The sequence below is a fragment of the Miscanthus floridulus genome, chromosome 16, assembly GCF_019320115.1.
Source record: "Miscanthus floridulus cultivar M001 chromosome 16, ASM1932011v1, whole genome shotgun sequence".
NCBI lineage: Eukaryota > Viridiplantae > Streptophyta > Magnoliopsida > Poales > Poaceae > Miscanthus > Miscanthus floridulus.
The window spans coordinates 1,158,046-1,180,075 of NC_089595.1; the positions used below are offsets into that span (position 1 = coordinate 1,158,046).

The 22,030-nt window shown below is 40.1% G+C and overlaps 1 protein-coding gene across 1 annotated transcript; it reads left to right on the forward strand.

Moving 5' to 3' along the window:
• The first annotated feature begins 1,971 nt into the window (after window positions 1-1,971).
• LOC136513564 (uncharacterized) lies at window positions 1,972-5,940 on the forward strand. The gene is made up of 6 exons (XM_066507540.1): window positions 1,972-2,142; window positions 2,232-2,333; window positions 2,579-3,647; window positions 3,744-4,267; window positions 4,421-5,187; window positions 5,307-5,940. Exons 1-6 carry the CDS (start codon window positions 1,972-1,974, stop codon window positions 5,938-5,940), a joined length of 3,267 nt encoding a protein of 1,088 aa, XP_066363637.1.
• Window positions 5,941-22,030: the final 16,090 nt, after the last annotated feature.

Genomic DNA, 22,030 nt, shown 5'->3' on the forward strand with positions numbered 1-22,030 from the left:
AAAAGAGACCCATACAAGAATGACCAACTCTTAGAGCTCGTCGGCGACCTTTGAAACTTCATATTGGACTAGATTGTACACGTCAAAGGCGCCTACCATGATCGAGAGTCTGACTTAGGTAGAAATTCTCAGCACCAACACCTTCGTGAGACTGAAAGGCTAGTTCTAGGACGTTGATAACAATGTGTATGTAATTTGACATTGGTTTTACCTTGTGGATTATGTCTATTTAACGATGGATTGTATATATTCTTGTGAATTGGACTTGTAATTGTAGTTTATATAATACTCTTGTGCTTGTAGTTTATATAATTTGACATTGGTTCGGAACGCTGGTCGCGGGGAGTTCGGCAACGCGAACGCGGTTCGGAACGCTGGTCGTGGGGCGTTCGGCAACGCGAACACGGTTCGGAACGTTGGTCGCGGGGCGTTCGGCAACGCGAACGCTAGATGGAATACGCGGAAAAAAACAGTGTTCTGGTCGAATTTGAATTGTAAATTTAAACTTTTTTTTTGCGAAAAAACATAATGTAGGGGCGGTTCTAGACTGAACCGCCCCTACAAACCGGTATTATAGGGGCGGCTGTAGTCGCCCCTACAAATCGATTTGTAAGGGCGGTCTAAGAACCGCCCCTACAAATATATGATTTGTAGAGACGGTTTAGTAGGGGCGGCTGACCAAACCGTCCCTACAAAGGATTACGAGCCACCCCTAAAAAAAAACCTTCTGTGTAGTAGTGTGAGCGTTGCGCAAAAGTGGCCGCAATCTAAAGACGGGAGGAATCGGATTCTGCACTATGCGTGTGTACTACGTACTCGCAGTGTGCTATTACTGAATAAACTAGGTTGCATCTTTGTTAGCTAGCTTTCAGCGATGAGAGATCGCCGTCTCCACTACTAGAGAACAGACTTTAGAACGATGTCCCAATTTAGCATTAGCCTCGGCATTTTTTGCCCCCAGGACTAAAGGACCCTTTAGTCCCGGTTGGTAATACCAACCGGGACTAAAGGTCCTTGCCCAACGGTCGTCCGCGGGGCAGGGATCTTTAGTCCCGGCTGGTATTACCAACCGGGACTAAAGGTTTACCTTTAGTCCCGGTTGGTAATACCAGCCGGGACTAAAGCTTTTAGTCCCGGTTTGGGTTATGCCCCGGGAATAAAGATTAATATTTAGTCCCGGTTTGGACCCCTAACCGGGACTAATTATCCCGGCCTATAATTCTGCTCAATTCTTCCTCCCCGAGCCCGAGCCATTCCATTATTCAAACTCACTGCCTCTGTTCTTCAGCTTGCTGTTGTTCTTGCACTCTCCCCCTCCATTGGTGTTGCTCTTCGATTTTGGAGGTAACAAACTTAATCCTCTTATGTTTTATCAGTAGCTTATCTCATTTTGCGATGTAGATGCATGTGTAACTTTATATGTTGGACTTTATTATGATTTTATATGTCATTTTTAGCTCAAAATCACATGATGATTTGCATATATGTTTGGATAAACAAAAGTTAAATTAGTTCATCAAAATCACGCCTCGCTCGTCCTCGCTGGAGCACGCGCCATTCTCGTCCCCGGTGGCTTACGTGATCTTAGAATTAATTTTTCCATGAAATGAAAAACTTAGAAAATTGTTAGAAAATTGTAGAAAATCCGCACTAGTTGAACTTGCGGACCGTGTTCATGTCGGCGAGCATGTTCTCTGCCGAGCGGTAATGGACGTCAAGGAGGAGCTTTGATTCTACGAGGGAGAGCGGCAACGGTCGTGGAAGACCGTGTTCCCTTTCTCGTAGAATCGGAGCTCTTCCTTGGCCAAGTACGGTGCCGTCCGGTGGAGAAATGCTCGTCGAGATGATCACGTAAGCAAGGTCAACTAGTACGGATGGTTATTTATTGAAACATGTTTTTGAGCTATAATTTGATGAATATTTGAAAATATGAAATTTACACTAGTTTGCAAAAATAAGTATAGAAAGTAGATGACAACTGTTACTGGATCCTCGGCCTCTCATTCGGTTGCGAAACGACTGAGGCCAGAACTCCCTCTCATTATCTGCGGCAAGTGTAAGCAGAAGATTGTGATGGAGTACCGAGTCAAGAGACAGGGACCCAACAAGGGTCGTGTTTTCTACAAGTGCCCGGATCGCGATGTGAGTTTCTTACGCATTTTATAATTATGGCTAATTGACCTGCTTTTCTTGAATATTTTTGACTAAATATTTTTTGGCTTTAATTTCAGTGGGAGGGCAATGGATGCGATGGTTGGTACTGGGAGGAAGATTATGCTACATACGTGCAGAATTTGGGTGCGCTTGAGGTAGCGGATGCTGCTGATGAGGCAGTGAGCCAGCAGGAGAAGCTTATTGATATTCAACAGAAGAATGATTTGTCTGTTTTAGTTGCGTACGATCACAAAATAATTATGTTACTGAAGTGCATTGTAGTTTTAGTTTGTTTAGTGATAGTTGGGATTGCTTACGTTGTAGCCAGGCTTAGTTAATTAATCAACCGTGTGTGTGTCATTTATGTTGTGTAATAAAATACTTAATTATGTTCAAGGTTTTCATAATTTGTCGTGTAATACAGATTATGTCACGCCATTGGATGTACAATGCCGATCGTCGCTCCCAAGACTTTATAGAGGGCTTGCACTATTTCTTAGGTGTGGCCGAGGCAAATAAGCGGGATGGTTTCATATGCTGTCCATGTGCCCTATGTAAGAATTTAAAGGAATATTCAAGCTCAATGAGTCTTCATTCACATTTGCTTAAGTCAGGTTTCATGTCAAACTATATATGTTGGACTAAGCATGGAGAAAGCGGGGTCATGATGGAAGAAGGTGAAGGAGAAGATTTAGACATTGATGACATTATTGCTCAGTATGGTGCCTTTGATGATACTACAATGGGGGGAGATGAAGAAGAGGTAGCGGTAGAAGATGATCTCGGTGATGCTCTTGGCGATGCCATTCGTGATGCACAACAAGAATGGGAAAGTGAAAAAGAGAAAGTTAAGTTGGAGCGCATGCTTGAGGATCATAGGAAGTTGCTATACCCGATGGCCGAAGAGGGGCAAAAAAAGCTGGGTACAACACTGGAATTGCTACAGTGGAAGGCAAAGAATGGTGTATCCGATAAGGCATTTGGGAATTTATTAAACCTCATAAAGAAGATGCTTCCGAAGCCAAATGAATTACCCACCACTACGTACGAAGCAAAAAAGGTTGTCTGCCCTTTGGGATTAAAAATCCAGAAGATACATGCATGTCCTAATGACTGTATCCTCTACCATGGCAATGAATACGAGAATTTGGATGAATGCCCGGTATGTAAAGCATCGCGGTATAAGATCAGGCGCGATGATCCTGGTGATGTCGAGGGTGAACAACGTCCTAGAAAGAAAATCCCTGCCAAGGTTATGTGGTATGCTCCTATAATACCACGCTTAAAACGTTTGTTCAGAAATAAAGACCACGCAAAGTTGTTGCGGTGGTATAAAGAAGACCGTAAGGTAGACAATATGCTGAGACACCCAGCTGATGGGTCCCAGTGGAGAGCGATAGATAGAGAATTTTCAGAGTTTGCAAATGAGGTTAGAAACTTAAGGTTCGCCTTAAGTACAGATGGTATGAATCCTTTTGGACAGCAGAGCACTAGTCATAGCACTTGGCCAGTTACTCTATGTATCTACAACCTTCCTCCATGGTTATGCATGAAGCGGAAGTTCATTATGATGCCGATCCTCATCCAAGGTCCGAGGCAACCTGGCAACGATATTGATGTATATCTGAAGCCATTAGTTGAAGAACTTCTAGTTTTATGGAACAAACCAGGTGTACGTGTCTGGGATGAGTACAAACAAGAACACTTTGACCTACGAGCAATGTTGTTCGTAACCATCAATGATTGGCCTGCTTTAAGTAATCTTTCAGGTCAGACAAACAAAGGATATAATGCATGCACACATTGTTTTGATGACCTTGACAGTATATATTTGAAAAGATGTCGAAAGGTCGTGTACCTTGGCCATCGTCGATTCCTTCCTTTGAACCACCAAGTAAGAAAGAAAGGGAAGCATTTTAAAGGTAAGCCAGACCACCGAAAGAAGCCTCATAACCGAACCGGGGAAGATGTACTCGCAATGGTCAAGGATGTGAAAGTAGTATTTGGAAAGGGACAAGGCAGTGAATCTGTTCCCAAAGATGCTAATGGACATGCACCCATGTGGAAGAAGAAGTCCATCTTTTGGGAGCTACCCTATTGGCAAGTCCTAGAGGTCCGCAACGCAATCGACGTGATGCACCTGACAAAGAATCTTTGTGTGAACCTGTTAGGATTCATGGGTGTGTACGGGAAGCCAAAGGATTCACTTGAAGCACGCCAGGACTTGCAGTGCATGAAAGAACGAGACAACCTTCATCCAGAGAAGACAGGTGATGGACGTCATTACTTAAGTCCTGCTAGCTACACGCTTAGCAAAGAAGAGAGGGACAGCATGTTCGAATGTCTAAGCAGCATCAAGGTCCCATCGGGATTCTCCTCCAATATAAAGGGTATAATAAATGTGCCAGATAAAAAATTCCTAAACTTAAAGTCCCACGACTGCCACGTGCTTATGACGCAATTGCTTCCAGTTGCTTTAAGAGGAATTCTACCTCCACATGTACGTCTAGCCACCGTGAAGCTATGTGCATTTCTCAATGCAATTTCTCAGAAGGCAATCAATCCAGTGGAACTAGCTACTCTACAGAACGATGTGGTTCAATGTCTTGTCAGCTTTGAGTTGGTGTTCCCTCCATCCTTCTTTAATATCATGACACACATCCTAGTTCATTTGGTGAAGGAGATTAGTATTCTTGGACCTGTGTTCTTACATAACATGTTCCCCTTCGAGAGGTTTATGGGAGTCTTGAAGAAATATGTGAAAGTCCATTCTAAGCCTGAAGGAAGCATCGCCCAGGGCTATGGAACAGAGGAGGTCATTGAGTTCTGTGTTGACTTTATTCCTGACATTGCTCCGATTGGCGTTCCCGAATCACGACATGAGGGGAGACTCAGTGGTAAAGGAACTTTAGGGAAGAAAACATATATTGGCATGGAAGACGATTATTTCAACAAAGCACACTACACAGTTCTTCAGAACTCGTCATTGGTGCATCCGTACATCGAGATACATAAGGAGTTCTTACGATCCAAGTTTCCAGGGAAGACTGAAGCTTGGATTAGGCGTCAGCACATGAAAAGTTTAGTGGTTGGTTGCGAAAAGAATGTCAAGGCGATGACAATATTGATGAGCAACTGTATTTGTTGGCTAGGCAGCCATCGTGGCATATCCTCACGTACCAAGGGTACGAGATAAATGGAAATACATTTTACACAGTTGCCCAAGATAAAAGGAGCACCAATCAAAATAGTGGTGTTCGCATAGATGGCACAGATCCAAATGGGAATATACAAACATATTATGGCCGCATAGAAGAGATATGGGAACTAGACTACGCACCTAATTTTAAAGTCCCTTTGTTCCGGTGCCAATGGGTGAAGCTGACCGGAGGAGGGGTAACAGTCGACAAAGAGTATGGAATGACAACAGTGGACCTCAACAATATTGGATACAAAGAGGAACCATTCGTCCTTGCTGCCGATGTGAGTCAGGTGTTCTATGTGAAAGACATGTCTACAAAATCAAAGAGAGGAAAAAACGAAGACATCAACTCAATGATCAATGAGCCAAAGCGCCACATAATTCTTTCTGGGAAAATAAATATAGTAGGAATTGAAGACAAGTCAGACATGTCCGAAGATTACGAAAGAAATGTCCGAATTTCACCCTTCATAGTGAAGAAAGATCCAAGCATCATGTTAAATGATGAAGACACTCCATGGTTACGACAAGATCATAACCAAGGGTCATACGTCAAGAAGAAATTCACTGTTGTGCCCGCATGATACAACGATGCATGTTTAATATATTATGTTTTAGAGACAGATATTATGTAATATGTTTTCGGAACCCTAGATTGTCTAAAATTGAAAAGTTTTGAATACCAAGTTTGTTCATATCATCAATATCTACAATCCTTATATAGACCATTTTTTCATTTGAGAAAGCTTGAATAAAATGTAGTTCAATTTTCACAAGTGTGTGACATAGTTTTAGAAAGTCTATAAGAGATAAGGAAAATTGTGACTAGTGTTTGATAAAAATTTCTCAAATGGGAAAATGATCTATGTAACAATTGTAGATCTTGCTGAGATGATCAAACTTGGTATTCAGAGTTTTTTCGTCTGAGGTCATTTAGTGTCTCATTTGAGCAAGTTTGACCAAGTCAAATTTGGTCAAATGAAAAAACAACACTTTGACCCTAGTATTATGGACTCTAAATGACTTCGAATTGAAAAGTTTTGAATACCAAGTTTGTTAAACTCAAAAAGATCTACAATTGTTGTTTTGGTCAACTTTCCATTTGAGAAAGTTTGGACGGTTCAAATTTATGATTTTTAAATTTTGACGCCTACAAACTAGTTTTCGGAACCCTAGATTGTCTAAAATTGAAAAGTTTTGAATACCAAGTTTGTTCATATCATCAATATCTACAATCCTTATATAGACCATTTTTTCATTTGAGAAAGCTTGAACAAAATGTAGTTCAATTTTCACAAGTGTGTGACATAGTTTTAGAAGTCTATAAGAGATAAGGAAAATTGTGACTAGTGTTTGATAAAAATTTCTCAAATGGGAAAATGATCTATATAACAATTGTAGATCTTGCTGAGATGATCAAACTTGGTATTCAGAGTTTTTTCGTCTGAGGTCATTTAGTGTCTCATTTGAGCAAGTTTGACCAAGTCAAATTTGGTCAAATGAAAAAACAACACTTTGACCCTAGTATTATGGACTCTAAATGACTTCGAATTGAAAAGTTTTGAATACCAAGTTTGTTCATATCATCAATATCTACAATCCTTATATAGACCATTTTTTCATTTGAGAAAGCTTGAATAAAATGTAGTTCAATTTTCACAAGTGTGTGACATAGTTTTAGAAAGTCTATAAGAGATAAGGAAAATTGTGACTAGTGTTTGATAAAAATTTCTCAAATGGGAAAATGATCTATGTAACAATTGTAGATCTTGCTGAGATGATCAAACTTGGTATTCAGAGTTTTTTCGTCTGAGGTCATTTAGTGTCTCATTTGAGCAAGTTTGACCAAGTCAAATTTGGTCAAATGAAAAAACAACACTTTGACCCTAGTATTATGGACTCTAAATGACTTCGAATTGAAAAGTTTTGAATACCAAGTTTGTTAAACTCAAAAAGATCTACAATTGTTGTTTTGGTCAACTTTCCATTTGAGAAAGTTTGGACGGTTCAAATTTATGATTTTTAAATTTTGACGCCTACAAACTAGTTTTCGGAACCCTAGATTGTCTAAAATTAAAAAGTTTTGAATACCAAGTTTGTTCATATCATCAATATCTACAATCCTTATATAGACCATTTTTTCATTTGAGAAAGCTTGAACAAAATGTAGTTCAATTTTCACAAGTGTGTGACATAGTTTTAGAAGTCTATAAGAGATAAGGAAAATTGTGACTAGTGTTTGATAAAAATTTCTCAAATGGGAAAATGATCTATGTAACAATTGTAGATCTTGCTGAGATGATCAAACTTGGTATTCAGAGTTTTTTCATCTGAGGTCATTTAGTGTCTCATTTGAGCAAGTTTGACCAAGTCAAATTTGGTCAAATGAAAAAACAACACTTTGACCCTAGTATTATGGACTCTAAATGACTTCGAATTGAAAAGTTTTGAATACCAAGTTTGTTCATATCATCAATATCTACAATCCTTATATAGACCATTTTTTCATTTGAGAAAGCTTGAACAAAATGTAGTTCAATTTTCACAAGTGTGTGACATAGTTTTAGAAGTCTATAAGAGATAAGGAAAATTGTGACTAGTGTTTGATAAAAATTTCTCAAATGGGAAAATGATCTATGTAACAATTGTAGATCTTGCTGAGATGATCAAACTTGGTATTCAGAGTTTTTTCATCTGAGGTCATTTAGTATCTCATTTGAGCAAGTTTGACCAAGTCAAATTTGGTCAAATGAAAAAAACAACACTTTGACCCTAGTATTATGGACTCTAAATGACTTCGAATTGAAAAGTTTTGAATACCAAGTTTGTTAAACTCAAAAAGATCTACAATTGTTGTTTTGGTCAACTTTCCATTTGAGAAAGTTTGGACGGTTCAAATTTATGATTTTTAAATTTTGACGCCTACAAACTAGTTTTCGGAACCCTAGATTGTCTAAAATTGAAAAGTTTTGAATACCAAGTTTGTTCATATCATCAATATCTACAATCCTTATATAGACCATTTTTTCATTTGAGAAAGCTTGAACAAAATGTAGTTCAATTTTCACAAGTGTGTGACATAGTTTTAGAAGTCTATAAGAGATAAGGAAAATTGTGACTAGTGTTTGATAAAAATTTCTCAAATGGGAAAATGATCTATGTAACAATTGTAGATCTTGCTGAGATGATCAAACTTGGTATTCAGAGTTTTTTCATCTGAGGTCATTTAGTGTCTCATTTGAGCAAGTTTGACCAAGTCAAATTTGGTCAAATGAAAAAACAACACTTTGACCCTAGTATTATGGACTCTAAATGACTTCGAATTGAAAAGTTTTGAATACCAAGTTTGTTCATATCATCAATATCTACAATCCTTATATAGACCATTTTTTCATTTGAGAAAGCTTGAACAAAATGTAGTTCAATTTTCACAAGTGTGTGACATAGTTTTAGAAGTCTATAAGAGATAAGGAAAATTGTGACTAGTGTTTGATAAAAATTTCTCAAATGGGAAAATGATCTATGTAACAATTGTAGATCTTGCTGAGATGATCAAACTTGGTATTCAGAGTTTTTTCGTCTGAGGTCATTTAGTGTCTCATTTGAGCAAGTTTGACCAAGTCAAATTTGGTCAAATGAAAAAACAACACTTTGACCCTAGTATTATGGACTCTAAATGACTTCGAATTGAAAAGTTTTGAATACCAAGTTTGTTAAACTCAAAAAGATCTACAATTGTTGTTTTGGTCAACTTTCCATTTGAGAAAGTTTGGACGGTTCAAATTTATGATTTTTAAATTTTGACGCCTACAAACTAGTTTTCGGAACCCTAGATTGTCTAAAATTGAAAAGTTTTGAATACCAAGTTTGTTCATATCATCAATATCTACAATCCTTATATAGACCATTTTTTCATTTGAGAAAGCTTGAACAAAATGTAGTTCAATTTTCACAAGTGTGTGACATAGTTTTAGAAGTCTATAAGAGATAAGGAAAATTGTGACTAGTGTTTGATAAAAATTTCTCAAATGGGAAAATGATCTATGTAACAATTGTAGATCTTGCTGAGATGATCAAACTTGGTATTCAGAGTTTTTTCATCTGAGGTCATTTAGTGTCTCATTTGAGCAAGTTTGACCAAGTCAAATTTGGTCAAATGAAAAAACAACACTTTGACCCTAGTATTATGGACTCTAAATGACTTCGAATTGAAAAGTTTTGAATACCAAGTTTGTTCATATCATCAATATCTACAATCCTTATATAGACCATTTTTTCATTTGAGAAAGCTTGAACAAAATGTAGTTCAATTTTCACAAGTGTGTGACATAGTTTTAGAAGTCTATAAGAGATAAGGAAAATTGTGACTAGTGTTTGATAAAAATTTCTCAAATGGGAAAATGATCTATGTAACAATTGTAGATCTTGCTGAGATGATCAAACTTGGTATTCAGAGTTTTTTCGTCTGAGGTCATTTAGTGTCTCATTTGAGCAAGTTTGACCAAGTCAAATTTGGTCAAATGAAAAAACAACACTTTGACCCTAGTATTATGGACTCTAAATGACTTCGAATTGAAAAGTTTTGAATACCAAGTTTGTTAAACTCAAAAAGATCTACAATTGTTGTTTTGGTCAACTTTCCATTTGAGAAAGTTTGGACGGTTCAAATTTATGATTTTTAAATTTTGACGCCTACAAACTAGTTTTCGGAACCCTAGATTGTCTAAAATTGAAAAGTTTTGAATACCAAGTTTGTTCATATCATCAATATCTACAATCCTTATATAGACCATTTTTTCATTTGAGAAAGCTTGAACAAAATGTAGTTCAATTTTCACAAGTGTGTGACATAGTTTTAGAAGTCTATAAGAGATAAGGAAAATTGTGACTAGTGTTTGATAAAAATTTCTCAAATGGGAAAATGATCTATGTAACAATTGTAGATCTTGCTGAGATGATCAAACTTGGTATTCAGAGTTTTTTCATCTGAGGTCATTTAGTGTCTCATTTGAGCAAGTTTGACCAAGTCAAATTTGGTCAAATGAAAAAACAACACTTTGACCCTAGTATTATGGACTCTAAATGACTTCGAATTGAAAAGTTTTGAATACCAAGTTTGTTCATATCATCAATATCTACAATCCTTATATAGACCATTTTTTCATTTGAGAAAGCTTGAACAAAATGTAGTTCAATTTTCACAAGTGTGTGACATAGTTTTAGAAGTCTATAAGAGATAAGGAAAATTGTGACTAGTGTTTGATAAAAATTTCTCAAATGGGAAAATGATCTATGTAACAATTGTAGATCTTGCTGAGATGATCAAACTTGGTATTCAGAGTTTTTTCATCTGAGGTCATTTAGTATCTCATTTGAGCAAGTTTGACCAAGTCAAATTTGGTCAAATGAAAAAACAACACTTTGACCCTAGTATTATGGACTCTAAATGACTTCGAATTGAAAAGTTTTGAATACCAAGTTTGTTAAACTCAAAAAGATCTACAATTGTTGTTTTGGTCAACTTTCCATTTGAGAAAGTTTGGACGGTTCAAATTTATGATTTTTAAATTTTGACGCCTACAAACTAGTTTTCGGAACCCTAGATTGTCTAAAATTGAAAAGTTTTGAATACCAAGTTTGTTCATATCATCAATATCTACAATCCTTATATAGACCATTTTTTCATTTGAGAAAGCTTGAACAAAATGTAGTTCAATTTTCACAAGTGTGTGACATAGTTTTAGAAGTCTATAAGAGATAAGGAAAATTGTGACTAGTGTTTGATAAAAATTTCTCAAATGGGAAAATGATCTATGTAACAATTGTAGATCTTGCTGAGATGATCAAACTTGGTATTCAGAGTTTTTTCATCTGAGGTCATTTAGTGTCTCATTTGAGCAAGTTTGACCAAGTCAAATTTGGTCAAATGAAAAAACAACACTTTGTCCCTAGTATTATGGACTCTAAATGACTTCGAATTGAAAAGTTTTGAATACCAAGTTTGTTAATTTTGGTCGAATTGAAAAAACAACAATCCTTATATAGGCCATTTTTTCATTTGAAAAAGTTGTACAACAAAAAATACTATATTTTCTTTATTTTTATAGGTTTAACAAAAATTTCCTGTCAATTTTGGTCAAAAACCGAAAAAAAATTGAAACATTGACGTTACAATAATGTGATAATAAATTTCCTATCGAATAATATTAGTTTTATTAATTTTAAGTTACAAATATATTTTTGCATTAACAAAATACTTAGTATTAGTAACATTTATATTCTATATTCATAAAAGAAATTAAAAACTTTAGGTTACAAAATTTTCCTATTTACAATAAATAATTAGTTAATCAATAGTATTTTTTAAAATAAATATTGCAAAGTATTGAAGTTGATATGGAATTAATTGTTTAACCTAGTATTAAACAAAATCAAAACCCCAGGCCAATTACGCTGGCGGGTTGCCAAAACTTTTAGGCCTTCAGTCCCGGCCCAGACTAAGAACCGGGACTAAAGGGTGGGCGGCAATTTCGTTGCGCGCCCAAAAATACCTTTAGTCCCGGCTGGTCAAACCAACCGGGACTAAAAGCCTTTAGTCCCGGCTTGTAAGGCGAGCCGGGACTAAAGGGTTGGGCCTTTAGTCCCGGCTGGTAATACCAGCCGGGACTAAAGGGTTTTTAGTCCCGGTTGGTGTTACTAGCCGGGACTAAAGGGTCCCGGCCTATATATATCGAACGTCTGTTCTGTTCATCTTCGATCTCGTCTCGGCCGCGCCATCCGTCGTCGTCGAGCTCGTCCTGCCGCGCCGCCGTCGTCGTCTACCCCCACCCGGCCGCGCCATTCTCCCGGCCCGCATCGCGCCGCATCCCGTCTCCGCCGCTGCACCCGATCCCACCCTCCGTCGCCGAGGCTTCCCGCGCGCCCACCGCCGTCGAACTCGATCTCTACTGCGCTCTCGATCGGCTGCCGTCGTCGAGCCTCGCCCGCCCGGCCTCGTCTACCGTCGTCGAGCCCCGCCCGCCCGGCCTCGTCGTCGAACTCGCCCGCCCGCCCGGCCTCACTGCCGTCGTCGATCGATTATAATGTTGGATTTTTCATTGTTTTTTTAGATAATACTAATAAACAATATTTAGTAGTTATTTAGTTTTTTAGTTAGTTTTTTAGATAGTTTTTGATATATGTTAGTTAGATTTTTTAGTTAGTTAGATTTATTAGATAATTGATATATGTTAGTTAGATTTTTAGTTAGTTAGATTTATTAGATAATTGATATATGTTAGTTAGATTGTTAGGTGATATATGTTAGTTTTTTAGGTAATTTTTTAGTTAGTTAGATTTTTTAAAATGTATTATCTATTACTAGTTTATCTAATTTCATGTTGGATTTATTTAATTGGATTTAGTAATTATATATTCTATCTCTTATATATATCTAGAGAGAGATTCTATATGGTATACATATGTACTTAATTATTTCTATATGTATATATACATGTACTTATTTTCATGTGTTGAGAGAGAGAGAAAATTGTATCTAGAGAGACATTCAATGTGTTATCACATGCATATCTAGAGATATAGACATATGCACTTATTTCTATGTGTTGAGAGAGAGAGAAAATATATTGTATCATTCTATGTGTATATATATATACATGTACTTATTTCCATGTTTTTGGATCGAAAGTGTTTTTGATTCGATTCCAAAGCCTATACCTTATTATTGTTTATCCTTATGAAATATTATGTGTTATTATATTTAATTGGATTTAGTAATTCTATATGTGTTATCACATGTACTTATGTTATGTACCATAATAATTCTATCTATGTGTTATCTTGAAGATACAAATGGCTGCTCCGGATGATAACTTGAGTGATGACATAATGGCGGATATTATCAACGCCGGCACCAATGTGGATGTAGATGACACGAGTCAGTACTTTGCTGATTATGAGGATATCCTGAATATGCCGGTGGTTGAAGATCAACAAATTGTCGCGCAAGAAAATACTGGCGAGGTATATTCGATTATCTATCATCTCTTATAGATGCATGCGTACGTATATTTGTTGTTAATCGTTGTGTTTCTACTCATGTAGCCGGTCTCTGGATCTACATCAACCACCGACAAAAGTAGGAAAGTCCGAGGGCCAAAAAAGCCATTAGAGGGCCGTTTCATAATATCAGAATTCGACACCGACACCGGCAAACCATTGGGACCACATGCTCAGACATATGTCAATCAATGTGGGTTCATTGTAAGGGATAGGATCCCAGTTAGTGCTCGTGAATGGAAGCAGAAGATATCCGCTCCTAATGTTAGTTTTGTATCTGATCGTGATAAGAACCTAGCTTGGAGAGATATCACTCAGCATTTCACATTACAAGCAGATGATGCTTTGAAGGAGCTAGTGAGGGATTGGACAATGAAGAAGATGGCAACATTGTTCCAGAGTTGGAAGAAGACATTGTATAAAAAGTTTATCTTGAAGAATGCTACGCCGAATTTCAATGCTAAGGCGTTTGTCAAGTTGGAGTCCCATTGGGATGCCTTCGTAGAATACAAGACATCTCAAGACAGTGAGGAACGTGTGATGAGGAATCGGCAGAATGCCCGACAGAAGCAATACCATCATCGCATGGGATCAGGTGGTTATAGGAGTGCTATTCCCAAGTGGCAGAACCTAGAAGCAGAGATTACTGCCAAGGGAATCATACCTGAAACAATAGAAAAGAACTGGCCTCAACGCGCGAAGAATTGGTTCTACGCTCATGGGGGAAGCCTAGACCCAGACACTGGCAAGCTAATTTTCGGCCAAAAAATTGAGAGAGCAACACAGAGACTAGCTCATGCTAGGGAAGAAGCTGATAGTGGTGTTTTCAAGCCCAACAGAGAGAAGGATGAATTGACATATGCCCTAGAGAATCCCGAACACGGTGGTCGAACAAGAGGCTATGGGGCGGTTCCGTGGCTACACGCATTCCCAGCAGACAAGGATACCTACAGAAGCCGCCAGAGAAAGAAGGATGAGGAGGCAGAACGAATTCGTGCATTGGAGCAATTTGTTGATGAGTCACGACAAGCATTGCTTGAATCACGTGAACGAGAAAAATCTCTTGAGGCAAGAATGCAGGAGGAGATCAAGAGGCAAGTGCAGCTAGCAATGAGTCAAATGCAATCGCAATCAACGCTGGGAGTCACCATTAGCCCCGTTGGTCAGATGAAAAGCAGTTGTGCTTCTACGGAGCTGCCAGTTATTCAAGACGACGCTGGGTTGCGCTTCCCTGTTGATGACATTACCGAGCCTCTAACAAAATGTGAGCTGCACATTCCAGATGGTAATGCATCAATCATGGTGGCTGTCGGGGTTGTATCTCCAATAGACCGAACGAAGACACCAAGAATCCATGGATCAGTTATTCAACCTAGATATGCTAGCGTCTCGGTCGATAGAGTGCTCAAAGGTTACAGCAATGTTCCTCTTGACATTGAAGGTGGTGATGGGGAGAAGACACTAGGAGAAACAGAGAAGACATTTATTCAATGGCGCAAACGCTTCATCATCATTCCTGGGGCGCCACCGCTTCCCCTACCTCACCCTAGGTACGAATGAAAGTGAATGAAATATTATTTTCCATTAATTTTCTATTGGCTTCAAAAATAATTGACACACAAATTGTTTTTATAGCAGGGTCTCTCCCCAGCCTAGCCTAATCATTCATTCCCCATCTCATCACAGCGTCGCGGGGGGCGAGACGACTTCATCCCCACGGCGATCGCCAACTCCTACACCGGCCCCATCGCCTCCACAACGATCTCCAACTCCTACACCGGCCCCATCGCCTCCACAACGATCTCCAACTCCTACACCGGCCCCACCGCCTCCACAACGATCTCCAACGTCTCCACGCCGGTCTCCACCAACACTGGCCTCATCGCCTCCACGCCGATCTCCAACACCGCCCCCACCCCCTCCACAGCGACGCACTACAAAGACGTCTAAGGTCCCGGCGGCAAAGAAGACCCCAAGAAAAAGAGTTATTTCTCAAGAAATACTTCCTAAAAAGACTGATGAGAAAATAGCAGCTGAAGAAGACAAAAAAGTAAAAGATTTTTTTATAGATATCAAAAACAAGAGTCAAGCAAAGCTTAAGGAGAAGCCGTACTTTTACATACCACGAGATGTGCTGAGGCAGAAGGTCGATGCTCACAAGAAAAAGATGATTGAACTTCGTAAGCCTTCGCCACTATCAGACTATGACCGCTCCCTCGTGAAGTCACATGATGCAGATAAGAAAAGGAAAAGAGCATCAGGGAAGGATGTCCCACAGCTCGGACAACAGAAGCAACCAATGCAAAATCTTGTTGTTGCTAATGAATATGGTTCCAACATAGAAGTCTATCGACCAGACAACTCTGGAGAAGTGTCGGTTCAAGCCCTTAATGCTTTTTTTAAAGATACTGGTTTAACCTTGGATCAATTGACGGGCAAAGCTCCAATCCAGAACCTGGAAGTTGATACCTGGAAGACTTATAAATATGGCAAAAGTCTGTACAACCCTGCGACTCTGAATGAATTGGGTACGCAAATGTACTTGCTCAACAAGTGGTACATGCAGGCGTGTGGCAGGGGTGAGCAGTGGATCTTTGTCAGATTTAGAGACCATCATTACTTCCGTGGCGATGACATCTTACATATTAGTTTCGAAGAATTGCATCAACTATTCCACTTGGACGCTCTGGACAAATCAATCATGAGCTCCTTTTGTTTGTAAGTGATTCTTACTTTTATTTAATAAACTCACTTCCATGCGTACGTGTATATAATTATCCTCACATGTAACTTATATTTATATATAGATTCCAGATGTCAGAGCTCCAAAGAATACAAGACACCAGTGTTGGCTTCATTGATCCTTATATCGTATTCAAAACCGATATTATTGTCAAGGACCACTGGGTATCTGAAGCACAGAGGAATATCATGAAGTTCTTCGTGAAGCAGCACGACAAGACAACAATACTTTTCCCGTACAACTTTGAGTAAGTGTTAATAATAATGTAGTCTACACATTTTATGTAATATCAATACAACTTATATGCATGTACGTGTGTGTATAAACCAATGCAGTTTTCACTGGATACTCATTGTCATTGAGTTAAACTCAAGTCGGTTACTAATCTTTGACTCGTTGAGAAAAGAACGGGCACTATACCAAGATATGATAGATATTATCCAGGGGTAATTTCGATCTCTCGCGCACAACTATTATTGAATAGACTTTGCCATAATTTATTAACGATCGTACATTATTGGTCGCACAGGGTTTGGAAAGAGTTTATTCGGCAACATCGCAAGGATTGCAAGGCACCACTTAATGTAGTTGAAATACCAGTAAGTTGTACTATATACACTTCCCCACGTGTTTAATTACTATATCGTACTTCAATTTACGTGTGAGATGATGAGAATAATCTTCTTCTCGTACAGTGGTGTTTGCGGCAGGAACCAGGTAATAACTTATGTGGATACTACGTTTGTGAATTTATCACTGCGCACATAAGAAGAACTCCTGAAGATGTCCTCAGAGTACGTATATATCAATATTTATTTATTTTTAAAAGAATATATATACATATATGTGTATTAATACTTTTCCTTTTATTTCAAATGCAAGACTGAATGGTTGAAACGAAGGGTCATGCAAAAAGACCATCTGAAAGCAGTTCAAGAGTCAATAGCAGGATATCTTCTAGAAAAAGTGCTAAATCCCAACGGCGAGTTCTACTTTGATCTTAAGGAATAAATGATGTAAATTAAATGTTTATTGATATCGTTATTTTCGAGAACAAGATTATGAAAGTGTTGTATATACACATATATATATATATATATATCTATAATATATATAGTTTCATACTTTATTCGAATATAATAATGCTCAAGATGAGAATTAGATGTAATTATATGCATGCGTTTATTTATATTAGCAACGTAGAATACGTACATAAAAACATATTATATATTAAACAAATACGTGTAACTGAACTGAAAACAAATTAAACAAAAAAAAAAAGGAACCGTTAGTCCCGGTTGGGGTTACCAACCGGGACTAAAGGGTGAACCATTAGTCCCGGTTGGTAACCCCAACCGGGACTAAAGGGTGCGCCAGGTTCGCTCGGCTGGAGGTCCTTTAGTCCCGGTTGGTGTTACCAACCGGGACTAAAGGTCCCTCTTTAATCCCGGCTCGATGACCCGGGACTGAAGGTTCCACCTTTAGTCCCGGGATCGTTGTCCCGGCGCGGTAACCGGGACTAAAGGCTGTTACCGCCCGGGACAACAGGTCCATTCTATAGTAGTGCTCGCATGAATCTGCCCGGCTCAGCTCACACGGAAATTAAGCATGGAAACCGAGGATCGTTGCACTTTGTTTTGCTCCGTGCTATGTGGTGACTTCGAGAAACAAGCGGTAGGTTTTGGAAAGAAACGACTTCTATTTATTTGCCAAGTGGTTACGGATAATCTGAATCTGTTTACATGAATTATAACACTCCTGACTCCCCACCGGTTACTAATGCTCTTTGAAGTTTAGTTTAATTTGTCAATAGTTATCGATACAATTAGTTTAACTATATATAACCATAAGAAAACAAACACATAGATTCTCCTTCAAAAGTAATTTTGTGATACCGTACAAACTACTGCATGCATGATCATAGTTACACATAGGATTACTAATAAACAAACATTTTCACGGCCAACTCGTATTACCAACCCATAGTGATATAGTTTTTTTAAAATTGAAGAAAAGCCCGGTCGACCGTGACGACGAGTCCACGGGTGCACCACTGAACGCATCGCCAACGTGAATCTTCTATCTACATGACGGTGGAGCTCGGAGTTGCCGATGTGCCACCATCTGTTCACTGTCGAGCACACATGCCATGGATCTCCATAGTAGGGAGGGAAGAAGCCTCGCTGCACTGGGGCTGCCGCGCCAGGGACGATCGCCCTCCACGAGCCAGAGAGAGAAAGAGAGAGGAGGACTAAAGGAAGAAGAGGGAAAGAAAGAGAGGGGCCAGTGGAGAGAAAATGAATCCGAGCCGTGACTAGACTGAGTGGCCAGTCCAGACAAGAGGATCAAACACTCGGTTAGACCCAAGCTAACTCAACTGGTTGGATGGTCGCAACCGTGAATGGTCCGACAACCACTCAGACTGATCGATTGAGAGGTTTTCGGTTATGTTCTCTAGTTCCTCATAAATTTGGGGCTTTAGGTGAAAGACTTAACTAAAAGATTGGGAGACGCATCACTTAAGATCAAAAGGGGCACTCCCAAGCCACATAGAAGAGTTGAGATCACATTGGTCGATCCTAGTTGAAGTCAAACAAGGGATATGTGACTTGTAGTGAACTTGCTAGAAAAGGGGTCTGACCATAGTGTGAAAGATGAATTGCTCAGAACATAGGTATAGGCTATAATATTACACAAAAGGGTTGAAGGTAAAGGCTCTGTTCGGCTGGTCTATAAGCTGTTTGTGCTGATTTGTACGGCTGATTTGTTGGGAGAGAAAAATAATATACCATGGTTGATAAGCCGGCTTATAATGATGGCCAAACATAGCCTGAATTTTGGGCATCGAGAATCAACATCAAGCGAAAGGATTTTTTTATTGCCTCGTATCTGGGTACAGCTGTAGCATCTGTTCGTACACACGTACGTCCACTAAACACACGCATACTACTCACACCACCCGTGTACAAACAAACATATAGCTACACTCAGATCTGAAGACTGCGTCCTTCTTAAGATCACCGAAATCCACTGATTTCGTAGGCGACTGGCACATCACGATCTCATTGTGGCATCACGTGTGAAAGGCAGACGCTTGGAACCGGTCCAAACGTCATGGGTGCGAGACCGGAATTCTGCTCCCCCGGGGGATCTAACTCCGGCCGGCAAGCCCAACACCTGGGCAATTGCCACCCGAGCTAGGCTCGGTTCGCAAGCGAAAGGATTCACATCAAAGGGACTAACAGTGATCTAGAGGCTACCACGCACACCTCCACTAGGGTGACACTAGATAGGTTGGTTAATTCAAGGAATAAATATAATGCAAGGTGTAGCAACAAGATAGACTTGGTCTCGAATTGAGAGATGGGGCTTCATCTTATGATTTCACCAACCTTGAGAAGAGTAGAAGACACACTTGTCAATGATAAGATATTATTACCAACTAAAGCCCTATTATAGACGAGACAAGGAAGATACGATGCATGGGCCGTTACTTGGTAAAATACTGCTACTCCCTCGGGTCCAAATTATAAGACGCTTTAACTTTTTTGGTTCATCTATTCTGCTATGTATTTAGACATATTATTATATCTAGATACATAGGAAAATAAATGTACTAAAAAAGTCAAAGCGACTTGTAATTTGGAACGGAGGGAGTACTTTTCGAAGTCGAAGTTAGATGATTTTTGTCTGGATTTTATTATAAGTCATTCTGGATTCAAACAACTTAATCGAAAACTTAAATATAGCATTCTAATAAGAATTTTAATTTCAAAACTATGAAAGGCATTAAGGCAATATGCTAGATCCAAGCCAAATGAACCGTACTTGATTTTTAACATATACCCAAAAATTACATGATTTTTGTAGGCCTCTAGGACCACCATTTTAGATCAATAAAGGAAAGTATAGATAAACAACAGTGGCGACTTCGAAATAGTTTAACCATAAAACGATTTTATGGAGCAATCGTGTTTTGTGTTTGCTAAGATAGAATCGTTTTCCTGTGAAACAAAATTTATTAATTTAGTTTTACGGAAGTACTGACTTTCACCAGAATTGTTTGACGGTTGAGCGATTTTCTAAAGCTGCTCAACCGGGCGACTGACAATACATTATTTTAGATCCTGTATAGGCATAAGATTTTTTTAAATCTCCTCCCACGAGAAAATGTCTTTACAAGAAATAAAATAATATCTTTTCTACTGTAATGGACTAATCAAAATTATACTATGTCCCCAGGAAAACATCTCCCACTGAAAGCCTTCAACCATTGTGCACCCAAAAAAAATACACATAAAAATTAGCCTCCATTAAAATTAAAGGCTAATAAAACACGTAAACCGAATCCGACGGTGACGATTCCAGGATGCCTGGCTTCTCACCCCAGGCTTCTCACCCACCGTTCGCCGCGTGCCTCCGCACGACCGCACCCCACGACGCTCGGGCGGACGGGTTCGATTCCCATGGCCCGCGCCCTATTTTTTGTCGGCCTGCTTGCCGGTCGCATCTCCGCCCGTGGGGGAGGCCATGGCCGCTACCGCCCTGCGCAGCCTCACGCTGGAGGAGCTCGCGACGACGGCGTGGCCATGGACGAAAAGGAGCCCGCAGCCTCGCCGGCCGCCGCCGTGGGCCTCCCAATCCCTCCAGATCCGCCGCTTGGGAGACCGCTGAGGCGCTGACCATGGAGGCCATGGAGGAGGTGTCGGAGCTCGACGAGTCCATGCGCCAGGCGTCGTCGCCGACGACGCCGCGCCGAGCCGCCCCACCACCTTCCTCAACGAGGCGCCGTGCCATGCCGCGTAGTGAGTATTGGTCCTCCGCCGCCCCTACCCCACGAGACCCTTCGCGATTTGCTCCTGCTGCTAGCGTCCATGATTTCTGAAGCAAAGTTGTTATTTGCATGCTTGCTCATCAGGTTTATAGGATTATTGATGGTTATACGGCCGAACCTTGTGATCCTGACATGGAGATGGTTGCTTCTAATAATAATGTGGCTGGCCAGATGTATGTAACATGGATATATAGATCTAGATAAAGTTTGTTTCTTTCATGTGTCTATAGATCTTCTTGGTTTCTTTTGTATGTTATTATAATGCTGTGCACAACGTTATAGGGCTCATCCACTTCCTACATTTGGTTCTTCCTCCAATGTAGAGGCCCACGGGCTCCAAACAAATGAGGGTGATGTAAGGAGCACCAATGATACTGATCACAGTGTACATCTCATTTCCAGGTAAACAATTTCCTATGCGATGCTTGATTTTTGTTTTTTTTTTCTTTCCTATGCAATGCATGTTGTTGGGTTCATAAACCCGGGGTCCCTCGAGGACCGGCTTCTACACTAGGGCTCGGCCCAGGAAAACAGCATGTAGTTCGTGGGCCGGTTCAAGAGCCTAAGACACGATGGGCCGGAGGGACAGTCCGGTCGCCGACTGGAAAGTCTACCCAAAAACAGGCGCTCACTCGTCAACCTCTCCGGCCCACCTCTCTAACCGGAGCATTCGCTTTGGGCACCAGCCTCCTCCGGGTGGTCTCTCCGATCGGAAAGGCCTGGCCCAAAACACCGCTTCCTATTCCGACCCCGCGTCTCCGACCGGAGACCCCGTAGGAAGCCTGCTTATCACTCTTCTCCGACTGGCGCGGCCAGGGCCGACTGGGGCCGTCCGACCAGGGGCACCCGCTCGGAAGGGACCAGGGGCAAACGGAGAAGGCCACAAAGTCAAAACACGATATCGGGACCATACCCCGTACGCCTGCGGGAACAGTGCTCCTCAACCGCCCTGACACAAACAGTATTGTAGGCGCCGGCATTTGTGTCTATAGTATTGTAGGCGCCATTGGGCTCCCATACGGCAAAAAGCCTCCCACAT